At 43.8% G+C, this 13,358-nt stretch overlaps 2 protein-coding genes across 3 annotated transcripts in view; both read right to left on the bottom strand.

Annotated features, from left to right (window-relative positions):
- dock2 (dedicator of cytokinesis 2) overlaps positions 1–13,358 on the bottom strand; it is a 149,181-nt gene that overhangs the window by 97,988 nt on the left and 37,835 nt on the right. For both annotated transcript variants that reach the window (XM_080774161.1, XM_080774160.1), the window contains exon 24: positions 9,376–9,482. In XM_080774161.1, coding sequence (XP_080630287.1) covers positions 9,376–9,482 — 107 coding nt within the window. The remainder of the gene's footprint in view (positions 1–9,375; positions 9,483–13,358) is intronic.
- Positions 11,298–13,358, bottom strand: part of LOC308322853 (E3 ubiquitin-protein ligase ZNF598-like) — a gene marked incomplete at both ends in the record, with an annotated part of 4,261 nt that continues 2,200 nt past the window's right edge. The window contains one exon of the mRNA XM_080774342.1: positions 11,298–13,358. This exon is cut by the window's right edge and continues 104 nt beyond it. Coding sequence (XP_080630468.1) covers positions 11,298–13,358 — 2,061 coding nt within the window.

The raw sequence follows: 13,358 nt of genomic DNA, 5'->3' as shown, positions 1-13,358 counted from the left end.
CAACATTGTCGCGCAAAATGCGCGAAAATAGCAAGTTGAAATACCAGATCTAAAAGCTTAAAATGTATGCGTTGTGACGTAATTTGTTTGTCAAACCCACAAGACAATTATACTAGAGGTTCTGGCCGTTATGCATCCTATACATCTACATTTCAATATAAGAAGAAGTATTAAGAAGGTTATTTTAAGTTATCTCTAGTAGGAACGATCAGGCCCCCCAGAAAAGTATATACATGTACAACTTATAACTGATATCTATGAATGAAGCAATCATTCAACATCACTCTGTCTGTGTTATTTATGTATTTTTCATTCATCAAAGTTGTATGTAGGACAGCAAGGACAGGTATTCAACTTTGCAGACTCTATTGTGCTATTTCTCTACTGTGATTTGAATTATGTGGTTTTACATTTCATTCTGCAAACAGGTTTCACTTGGTTTTACTGTACTTCTGTGTCTTGGACAGTCAGTGAATGTACTGCACTGTAGTCTGTATGTGACTGTGTCTCATTTAGCTGTCCCCTCACTTTGTTTCCACCTGTCTAAATTCTTGGTTGTGTGACTTTAGGCTGTAATTACTGTTCCCTTTCTTCAATCCATTCCCGTGTTCAACTCCACGCTCCCTTTCATCTGAATATCAAATTGACTGATTTGTACATTATGTTCCGAATGTCAGCAGCAACAGACGTTTGAACAGTTTGACTATAAGGGAGGTCAATGGATGAATGCTTTATAATAAAACATCAACATCATTGCTTTGATTGATATATCTTATATATATATATATATCTGGTCATCTTATCCACAAGAGGCCTGTAGCAAAGTAATAAGCTGAGCTACAGTACGAAGCTGGCTGCCTATGGCTATGCAAATCCCTGAGGAGCACATCAGTGTCTACCGGCTTATCCTTTTATCCACACCTGTGCAATGTTCCATGTACAGTATGCAATGTAACATCATGCTTGTTTGATGGTGTATGAAGATGACGCCAAAAGTAGTTTGACAGGGCTCGAAATTGTCACATCCAAACTTTGATGTGACTTTTGGATTTGTATTAGTATTCTGAGTGGTCGCCGACCACTCAGAATACTAATACAAATCCAACAGTCAGCTACCACTGACAGGTTTCAGGTCTGTGAAGATGTTCAGCTTGTGCCCATCACCACAACGACTTAAATATATGCTTTGATTGAGTTAGCAAAGAACACGGACATATTTAAATGAGTGTGTTTACATTCTATGCATGCCCCTCCTTCCAATTATTGTATCCAAATCTGGCTACACACCTGTCACAGGTGTGTAGCTTTAATCATTGGCTACAACTCCAGTCCACAGTGAGCCCCAATTAGATTTTGGCAGGGACTAGCTTTAATTGAATATAAGATCAAAGGCAGATTACTTCTTTGTTGAGAACGAGATGTAAATACTGCTACATCATTGTTATTCTGAGGGAAACCTGCCTATTGGCTACACCAGGCTGTTAGAGTAAGTGTGTTACCTCTTACTGGAGCTTTGCACTAATTGGCTAATAACTCTGTATAGGTATTCAATTAATTGCCATGGGAACCAATAAGAAGCCTGACCGCTGTGTCCATGTATTATCCTGTTCTGCATTCGATCTGTCTCGATCAACCCAAAGAAAGGGGAAATGGATGGAAAATAAATGAGATGGCTTGTGAGAGACTGAGAGAGGGACAGAGGCATTTCCCAGGATGATTAAACTCCATTCACTTTGCTCCATTAGTCCCATCCATCGCCCCTCTTTCACTCTGTTCTTCCATCCTTTCATCAGCAACCTCCCAAACTGCTGTCTCTGGAGATGCTCAACAGCCCCTAGCCCCATTTTTCATACTCTCTCTCTCTCTCCCTCTTTCCCTCTCTCTCTCTCTCCATTTCTCACCCAATTAACCTTCTGGAACAATTAACCCATATCTGCAATGCATTGCAACAAACACAATATAAAGAGTGCCTCCCACTTCCAGTAAGTTCCCAAACACACATACACAACTACAGTAAATATGGTATGAACGCCACACACGCACGCACGCACACACACACACACACACACACACACACACACACACACACACACACACACACACACACACACACACACACACACACACACACACACACACACACACACACACACACACACACACACACACACACACACACACACACACACACACACACACACCTTGCATAAGTTTTGTCTGGCCTCGTTTCAAATTATCATATCAAAGCAGTTGTGGATAGGGTTTTAGCTAGGGATTTACGATAGCTCTCTAGACCAAAATCTAAAGTTACCATAAAATAAAAAATGAAAACACATTATAGAGAGAATGGCATGGAACAGAACAGAACAGAACAGAGCTGTGTGTCTGTGTGACAGCCTGAGGGAACACAGCCATTGTCATTGTGATTATCCTATTTCTTATGATTCATATGTGACTGACTCTTAATGGGGCTGATATACGGATTCAACTGGGGCACACACACACACACACACACACACACACACACACACACACACACACACACACACACACACACACACCCACACACACAGTCCCTGTAAAGCTGACAGCTTTGAAATTACAGCTCAAAAAATTGTTTTGAGGGGTGATAGAAATGCATAATAAAAGCAATTCCTTGTGAGGAGTGTGTGTGTGTGTGTGTGTGTGTGTGTGTGTGTGTGTGTGTGTGTGTGTGTGTGTGTGTGTGTGTGTGTTATGTGTGAGCGCATGCGTGCGCGCGTGCCTGCACTCGTGCGTGCATGCCTTCCTGCCTGCCTGCCTACCCTTAGGGTAACCCTGGCACACACGTTCTGTTCTATTTGGTCCGGTCTCCATTACTGAAATAAAAATTGTGGCTTTTTACATCTGCTTCCAAAAGGGAGATTTAGTGTAAATAAGACATTAAAATGGGATAATCTCCACTCAAATCCATGCAGCTTTAGTCTGCACGGCACACAGACTTCAAAAGCCAGCCATGACTCAATTAAAAAAACCAGGTACTGCCTGGTTACAATAGTAACCTATTTCTCCCGGAAGCCAGAGAGGAAAACCCACATCTACTGACATGCTGTCATCGAGTCTGCGGTCACCTTTCAACTAATGTTGATTGAAAGAGAATGCAGAAGCAGCTGAGATCACTCAGCATTGATTAAATCCTGACAATAAACAACTGGGCAGTGCACGAGCCATATTCATCAGTCATTGACATGCATCTGTTATGTAAGCACGTCATGGGAAATATAATGGCTAGGGTAAACAATGTCAGCGATACTATACGTAAACGTGCTGCTATAGTGTATATAAGCACCCTAAGTAATGAGATTGCTGCGCTCTGTACATTGACTGAACCGATACAGTATATACAGTACATAAAAGAACTGAGTCGATACATTTTATAAAGTAGGCAGCAAGGTCGCTTGTCAAATCACAGCATCCATTATAGCAGAGTGGTATCTGTACTGATCATCTTAAAAACATTATATTTAACTGTGATATATATTGATGGGGTATTTTATTATCATTGCTTTTATGCATACTATATTGTTGCTGAACGATATCTCCATATTTAATCTTTTCATGTTTTCGTAAATGAATGCCTTATTTTTTACTTCATGCTGTACATTGTGTGACAATGTCACACAATGTCTACAATACATTGGCTTTATAAATATTCAACCAATGAAGCTTGAGCTTGTGAATAAATAATAGCTACACAGCAATTGGAACAAGATTATTTTTTCCTGAAAAGTACAGGTTTTTCACATACTCGACAGCCGTGATATGCGTTTAGCTTTATGGATGGACGAGGGGAGAAAAGGAGAATGACGGAGGACTGATGAAAGAGAAGGGTGAGTAGATTGAATCTTCAATCTTTGACCTGCATACTGTAGATACATGAGTGGGTAAACAGAACAACACACTCATCCCTCTGTCACTCTGATCTGTCACATTGTTTTTAAAACAACACACTCATCCCTCTGTCACTCTGATTGGGTAAACTAAACAACACACTCATCCCTCTGTCACTCTGATTGGGTAAACTAAACAACACACTCATCCCTCTGTCACTCTGATTGGGTAAACAGAACAACACACTCATCCCTCTGTCACTCTGATTGGGTAAACAGAACAACACACTCATCCCTCTGTCACTCTGATCTGTCACATTGTTTTTAAAACAACACACTCATCCCTCTGTCACTCTGATTGGGTAAACTAAACAACACACTCATCCCTATGTCACTCTGATTGGGCAAACAGAACAACACACTCATCCCTCTGTCACTCTGATTGGGTAAACTAAACAACACACTCATCCCTCTGTCACTCTGATTGGGTAAACTAAACAACACACTCATCCCTCTGTCACTCTGATCTGTCACATTGTTTTTTCTCCCAGCATCAGTAATCGCTGACGCTCTCAATCCGTCACAGTCTGTCTGCTGCATTAAAAAAATGCCTAAATTGAGCCGTAATGATCCTAGTAAATGTAATTTAACTTCAAAACCAGATTAACCCATATGACAGCCATCGGCATGCGTGTGCTGCGCGTGCGTGCGAGAGAGAATGTGTACAGTTCGAATGTGCTTGCCAAGACCCATAATCCTGAAAGCGTACCGTATGCTGCTGAATAAATCAGAGTTGTTTCTTTTTTTTTTTAAATAAGATAAACAATCCAATGCCTTCTTCTACATTGCCTGTGGGTGAAACTGATTATCAGAGAGCCAAGCATGGGAAATCACAGATTGAGTAAAACATACAGTATACAGGAAACATTCAGACACACATGCACTCCAGCATGCAAACCTACAGCATTCACACAGTATACAGGAAACATTCAGACACACATGCACTCCAGCATGCAAACCTACAGCATTCACACAGTATACAGGAAACATTCAGACACACATGCACTCCAGCATGCAAACCTACAGCATTCACACAGTATACAGGAAACATTCAGACACACATGCACTCCAGCATGCAAACCTACAGCATTCACACAGTATACAGGAAACATTCAGACACACAATGCACTCCAGCATGCAAACCTACACATTCACACAGTATACAGGAAACATTCAGACACACATGCACTCCAGCATGCAAACCTACACATTCACACAGTATACAGGAAACATTCAGACACACATGCACTCCAGCATGCAAACCTACAGCATTCACACAGTATACAGGAAACATTCAGACACACATGCACTCCAGCATGCAAACCTACAGCATTCACACAACGGGTCCTTTTAGGGCTTCACATTAAAATGTGGAAATTAGAAAAGCTTGTAGATTTTGAATAAAACACAAAATCTGCTCTAATGTGGGTTCCTTCCTCATCACAATCTTTTCAGATGGGAGGGGTCTGTGGCTAAATACATATCAATGTGGGGTTCTTGACATGTTTGAGAACTACTGCAAGTGCACTATAGCATACTTATTTAATAATATTTATATAGCTTCTTACAGCTAGCAGTTAAACAGTAGATAACGGCTTTAAATCACTTTACGTGGTAGAGTACGTTTATACACTATAACCAGTAAATCTGCAGTTGGTTGGATGTTGTCTCCCTAATCTTCCATTGAGAAATGTTGTTCCTGGTGTCTGCTAAGACAATGCTTGATAATGTCAATACATTTGAAACACATTTTTGAATATACTGTATTTCAATAGCCAAAGTAAATTGTTTACATGGTTTAACCTTATATTCTACAGACTTGGGCGGAGAAAGAATCCGAAAGTAAGTATTCAGATTGTACTGCAGAGTTGGATATTTTTTAACACAAGGCGTAAGTCTCGTGGTCTCTGGAGACCTTACTGGTCTCCAGAGGTAGTCACTGATTCACTGATTACATTTGAAAAGGGCACCCAAAGGACAATCCAGACGTTAGGCTTGTGCATACTAGACACTCAAACATACATACCACCATCTCTATTGCTCAAACAAGCATTCTTGAATACTATCTTCAGGGAGGCGGAGATTTCTCCACTGCAACATGACCATGTGTCACTATCTGATCTTTAGTAATAAGGTCGTTTGGAAGAAAACCATTGGTCAGTACCATGCTTCCAAGCTAGCTATAGATTTGCAATCTTGCCATGGCGGCTCTTTCCATCCATTTAATCATTGAAAAGGACGAGTTTGGGGGGCGAGGGGGACACATTTCCTTCATCCTTGTGCACCAAACTAAATCCCCCCCATCCACTACTCCATCATTTATCCCATGCTGCAGTAGTTTTGACAGGTGTCCCAAAGCAAGCAGTGGCTTTGGCCAGCATGGACAGACAGACAGACAGACAGACAGGTACTGGTATTGCCATTAAATATGTATTGGTGTGCAGTAATAGGACACCAGGGGTCATTAACTGTTATAAATGCATAATTTTTTTCTCTCCGCATATTTCAACCTCGAGAATGAGCGGCACCCTGGCACATGGGTCCCCGATTAGCATGCGAATGCTAAAATGAATCTCAATTATACGGAGTGTCAGGCCTCATTTGGCGAGGCAGCCTGGTCTGAGATGGAATAGGCAAACAAATAAATTGCAATGAATAGAAAAGCATCAGGGAAGAGGCAAGAGATGGTACACATTGTGGGTGGTATAGGGCAGTGGTTTTCAATCAGTGCTCTGGGGACCACCAGTGGTCCTTGAGAGGGTTCCCGGTGGTCCCCAGCTAAATGATGGAGAGTTGGTACCAAATTAACCCTTATTTATAGATCTTTAACTCTTGAGAGTGTAAAATGAAACCAAACGAACCCGTAAGGTTACATTATTGTTAAACATCTGCATTACTTAATTTACAAGAAGTCTACACAATTAGAGAATGTAAAATTATTTTGATCGTTTGCCTGTTATCTCTCCTATAGTACAACATCAATACAGCATGGAATTGTGGAAAACAAATCCAACAATAACAAAATATTCTTTCGTTTTGTGTCTGAGAGGCTAAATGTCATCAAATGGTGGTCCGTGGCTCAAATGCCAAATAAATAAGGTAAAAAAGGTCTATCTGTGATAGATATCAAGCTATTTTGTTCCATCTGTTCCTACCATCATTCCCCCACCTGTTCTCTCTCTCTCTCCTCACTCTATCCTGTTCTCCCCAATATCTTACTCATCCATCTCTCCCGTCCCATTGCATACTATACAACAACATCTCCAGCTCATGTCCCTTTTTTACTAATCATCTAGTCATCTTTTTCTCTTTCCCTCCCCTCCATCTCGTCTTGTCTCCCCTCCTCCTTTCTTTCTCTCCTTTCCTTCCCCTCGCTGTGCCACTCTGTCCTTCATTATTTTACCATCTTGGCACTCTCTCTCTCTCCTTCCCCATCACTCTCTCCAGCCTCTCTCTCTCCTTCCCCATCACTCTCTCCAGCCTCTCTCTCTCCTTCCCCATCACTCTCTCCAGCCTCTCTCTCTCCTTCCCCATCACTCTCTCTCCTTCCCCATCACAGTCATCTTCTCCTTCAACTTCCTGCTGTTTAACTTCCCATCACATCCCTCTGAATTGTCTCCCCCCCCCCCCATTTCCTCTTATTCTTTTATATCTCATGCCTTTCTTTCTGTTTTTCATTCTTTCTGGTTATAGGGTGAGTGTGGGAGCACGCCGACAGCCAGACCTGAGGGAATCAATCGACACAGCCGCAATCAATATCCAAGGACCAAATCCAGCACCCGAAACTATACAGTAGATGGCCGATTGACCAACTGACTGACTGCGCAGCTGTCTGTCTGTCTGTCTGTCTGTCTGTCTGTGACTAACTAATGAGTGTATCTACAGTATACAGCTACACCAAGCAAAAACCAACATCAGTAATGGACATCACCTTTTAAAGTATGCTGCGCTCGCGCACACACGCATGCACGCACGCACATCATCAGTCACTCTGTAACAGAGTTCAATTACATTAGGAGCCACGGAAGTGGCTTGCACAGGATTTAACTAAAGTGTGTGTGTGTGTGTGTGTGTGTGTGTGTGTGTGTGTGTGTGTGTGTGTGTGTGTGTGTGTGTGTGTATGTGTGTGTGTGTGTGTGTGTGTGTGTGTGTGTGTGTATGTGTGTGTGTGTGTGTGTGTGTGTGTGTGTGCGTGCATGCGTGCGTGCGTGCGTGCGTGAGTTTGTGCAGTGACGGTGTGTCTTTGATGTGACACATCTGCCTCACATCCAGCCTCACATTCATGCAGACAACTGTGTGTTCTGCCACACACCTGTGCACCTCTGACTTTTACTGAGGTTTTGGATTATATCTCTTGTGCTGCACCTCTCACTATCACAACAAAACAAAAAAATAAGTGATATTTTGAATTAAGTGAAATCACTGAATATACCTTTAAATCAAAATCTGTGTTTCCTGGCCTATTAATTCCAGTGTGGTAAATGTTTTCTTTGTCTCCTATTTTTGCAAACGACCAGTATCATCTGGGTATTTGTGTGGATAGAAAATGGACTCCATAGTTACCAGCGCATCAACAGTCCCAGCAGCCACTGAGACGTGAACGGTTTGTTCATTTGCAACTAGACTTTTGGGGGATGTTGCATTATAAATGCCAACACTGCACGCTCTGGGTGGAATTATTATTATGGAACAAACAAAACAAAAAGCGCAGACGGCTTGGGACTGACAACTTATGCGGATGAAAAACTGTAGTGATGCATTTGTGGGAGATTTGATGCTACTGTATAAACTGGAGTATTTAGGTCACAGGGGAGAGGATGCTTGGATGTGATTATGACATAGTGGCTGACTGTGGTTCATTGCAGTAACACTAATGTTACAGATGTGTCTGCAAACTGCTGCTGAGTTGTAGTAATATTGTGCCACACATGATTATAGGGCAGTGATGTGGCCATGTGTATGACTTACTTGTGTCAAATATAAACATGAAAACACTGAATCACAGGAAGAAGCTTGAAAGCTCAATAATAACTAAAAAGCATGTCTATCCTTACGTACTGTACCTTACAGTGCAATGAGTGCTCCATACACGTTTTAGCATGGGGTGGCTCCAGTGACAATTTAACCCACATCATCTGCCTTGTTGGTGTCATATTGAGCTGTATAAAAGGAAACTCATCCCGCCCGTTCATAAAATGTAGTTGGAACTGCAAACTGCCTGACTATGGAACTATGACACCGTAACCCATAATAATGTGAGTTTTAGACCAATTTATGGAGATAAGGTCAAGCTTTAATGTGTATGGGTCTCATGCAGAATAAATCAGCAGTTGGTTCCTCACTCAGCAGCACTGTTGTAGAATGATTCATAGCACAGCACCGAGGTCAGCCCTTGGTCAGTTGTTGCAGTGGTTATCAAGTAATCTGATTGGTGGATTTGACTCACCCTGTTTCTGGAACAGTTGGCTGCTCACAATTTCAGTCATGGACAACACTTTGTGTTTCTGCAGCTCCTCGTGTGGAATACAGCTGTAAAAGTCATGCAGCAACTGACTGGAGACACAGAGAGAGAGAGAGAGAGAGAGAGAGAGAGAGAGAGAGAGAGAGATGGTTTAATGAGGGGGGTATACACAGCAAATGGAAGGAGAGGGATGGTAGAAAAGGAGGAAGGGATGAACATGTCGGGCTGAAGAAAAAGAGGTAGAAAAAAGCAAAGGAGGAGTGAAGGTTGGAGGGAGTAGAGGGACATTAAAGGCAAGAAATGAGGGAAGGAAATTAGTGGAGGAAAGCATGCAGGGAGACCACACATTAAAATCTGACACCTGATTTATATCTAGTCGTGCACCGCGGCGCTCACCTAAAAGAGCCAATCGACAAGCTCACAATGTGTCACAGCACGACCCGTTGTGAGCTTCCATCTACGTGTTAAGTGTGCAACTCTAACTATAACTCATGTCTAAGAGTGTAAAAATGGAGGCTCTATGAACACAGTAACACACTGTATTGTAGCCTGTGTCTGTGTATACAGTAGGTCAGTGAAAGACAGCAGGTCAGGTCAGGAAAACTATCAGTGTGCAGGTTGTAACAGAAATGAAGAACTGCCTATTTCACAGGGATTCATTGTTAAGAGACATGATTAGATACATGTTCAGGTGTGTGTGTGTGTGTGTGTGTGTGTGTGTGTGTGCGCACTGTGCATGTTTTGATTGATTAAATACTTTAACAGTTTGCAAAAAAAGCACAGGAAAGTACAGTTCAATACAATGTCTGCTAAGAGGATTTAAAACCCAAGAAAGCCTATAGCTTTTTTCCATTGGGTTCCTTCGTACTCAATTCATTGTGTGTGTGTGTGTGTGTGTGTGTGTGTGTGTGTGTGTGTGTGTGTGTGTGCATGCGTGCGTAAGCCACAAAAAAAACAACTTGGGTGGTTAGAGCGGCGCGATTACATACAAAGTCAATGCAAAGATGAGAATTGCGCAAATGGGCACGGCGCGACCTGCCGTGGTACAAACGGGACGAACTGAGGCGAATATATATATTCAATGAGGTCTGAATGCAGCTCTACATGCACATGTTGTGCTACAGTAGGTCAAGGAAGATCCTCTTCCCCAAATACAAAACCAGCCTGGCTCCAAGGAGCTTTCCTCTTTGTTTTTGTAAATAAATATATAATATATAATATATTATAAATAAATATAATAAATCATCAGTTCTTGTTTCTATCCGAGTAAGTGGAGGTTCCACATTGGAGCTGAGATAAAAAAATAGGGGGCAAGTAGTGTCAATCCAATCTCATTACAACTCAATTAGTCCCTGTCCACATGGAGACGTTTTTAGGTGTGTTTAATCGTATTGCTGTTTCGTCCACACGGAATGGGCGTTGTGGGTGACGGAATACGCTCATGTATGAAACCGGGTCCCAGAGAAAAGGTCTGAAGATGCCACCCTTGTGTCTCGGTGTGTATAACAATTACGCAGCTTTCCTGAACCAATGAGGCCATAGCCCCACTCCAACAACATGTACATGCTCCTATGCGACCACCGTCAGCAACAAGTGCGTGCGTGTTTTATAATGCATGAGTTGTACAGTATGTGAACAGGCATGCTCCATCTCTTTTTGGTGATTTGTGGCAGCTTTACAGCGCCACTTATAGGTCGGGCATATATACTACAGGCGTTTTCAGTGGTTGTGTTGTGTGTTGGTGGACACACATTGTGTTGGTTTCATGTGGACACACATTTCTTGAGACGATTGCGTGTGTACACGCAGACATTTATTAACTTCTCCATGTGGACGTGACATTAGTCAACAGGGTCAAACCTGCCAAGTGACAATGTCGAGTGATGATAACGAGGACGCAGGAGGGGCTAGCCGATGATGCGACTGATTGACTGCAGGGACGGGAACTCCTCGTTATTCCTGATGTGCAAGGGCCTATGGGAGTTGAAGTCTTGTTGGAGCAGCACCTCTCTGCTGGTGGGGCGCACCTGTCCACCCAACTTGGCAGCTCCTTTGACCACAGATGAGGCCATCTGCCAGGCGCTCTTTATATTTTTCTGTCTGCCTCCCACCGCTCCTGACTGTTTCTCCAGAGCCTTGTAGTTTCCGTGAGCTGTTAGGAGTTCCTGCTGTTTGTTGGTGTCTGGTAAGAGAGCCAGCAGTTCGTTAAAGATACAGTTGAAATTCTTTCCCAGCAAATCCTTACAGATTTGGTGGTACTGGGCTGCCGAAATTAGACCCTGTCTGAATTGTCTGGAGTCGTTTTTGAACTGCTTGAACTGGGACTCGTCATTGTGGAGATAGTTCTTGATGGACTGGCTTAGCTCGCTGTTTCTCTGCTGCAAGTTCTCTGGCACCAGGTACACACTAGCCAACTGGGGTGGACTGTTGGATGCTATATTTTTACTCGATGTTGACATCGAAGAGATGAGGGTGGGGAAGACCTCATGGAAGGACGAGGGGTTCCTTGGCTGGTTGGAGCGCGCCAGGGTCATGGGGGTCGCCACTGCAGATGCAGCCGAAAGCCTGGGGAAGTTGTGCACCTTCAGGGTTCCCTTGACAGCCTGGGCTGCCGTCGGTCCTGACTTCAGACTAGGCATGGGTGTGGCGGCTGAGGCTCCGAAGGCCGGGAAGTCATCATCTTTGACTAATCGATTTCTATCCTTCAACAAAGCTGGCCTGAGACTAGACTTGGGTGTGGCGACTGAGGCTCCCAAGGCTGGGAAGCCATCATATTTGTTTAATGAATTGCTAGAATTCATCGGACGTGGCCTGAGACTAGGCATGGGTGTGGCGAATGAGCCTCCCAAAGTGGGGAAGTCATCATCTTTGACTAATCGATTTCTATCCTTCAACAAAGCTGGCCTGAGACTAGGCCTGGGTGTGGCAGCTGAGGCTCCCAAGGCCGGGAAGCCATCATGTTTGTTTAAGGAATTGCTATAATTTATCGGACCTGGCCTGAGACTAAGAAAAGGTGTGTTGACTGATGCTCCAAAAGCCGGGAAGTCATCATCTTCATCTAATGGATGGCTATCCTTCATCGTCCTCACTGTAGGTGGTTCTGGTATTGGTTTGTAACTCGAGCTCTTCTGCTGGCCACCACCATCAGCTTGTGAGCTTCCTCTATCTCTAGACTGGCACACCCCCTCATAGCCCTCGTCAGTCACCATGCCATTGTTTCTCCTCTGCGGTCTTGAAGCGACGGTGAACTGCGGGTCGAGACGTCCGTTCAGTTTGGCCTCTGCCCGGGTCTTGCTGTGCATTGCGACCTTGTGGATCTTGTATTCTACCTCTGTGCGGAAGGCGTGGATAAACTCTTCTGTGGCACAGTGGCCCTCTTCACACAGGTAGTGGTTCTCTCTGAAATGATTACTCAGGTAGTGGTAGTTACGGTACACCTGTACGCCATCTGCATCACAGAAATGACAGAAGTAGTGGTCCCGGCGAAGGTGCTTCAACAACTCATCATTGTCGAGGTAGCGGTCATTGCAGAACTTGCACAGTGGGTGTCCACGGTGACTGGTGTCGTCGCGGTCGCCCTGTGCGCAGTGACGTGCGAGGTCCTTCCGGTTGTACCACCTACGTTCGCGAGGGAAACTCTTCAGATGCTCGGTGCAGATTTCACAGCAGTAGAGTTCATGCTGCCTCCTCATGTGCTGTTCAAGCTCCTTGAACTTGGGGAAAAGCTTGGGCTCTGGGCAGTGGGGGCACTCTGGCAACAGCAAGGTCCTGAACTGGGCATGGATTTGGCCATCACCAAAGTAGATGTCGTGTTTCTTCTCATGGTGGAACTTCTGGTAAGTCAGTGCAGAGAAGACATCCAGTTGCTTCACAAACACCACCTTGTCGAGTTCCTCCCGGCAGACGCTGCAGTACTTCTGCTCGTACAACACTCTCATTTTAGTGGAGCAGCGGTAGCAGACTGGATG

This window comes from Protomyctophum bolini, assembly GCF_963924005.1.
Source record: "Protomyctophum bolini genome assembly, chromosome: 10".
NCBI lineage: Eukaryota > Metazoa > Chordata > Actinopteri > Myctophiformes > Myctophidae > Protomyctophum > Protomyctophum bolini.
This window is presented reverse-complemented; position numbering and strand designations above follow the sequence as displayed.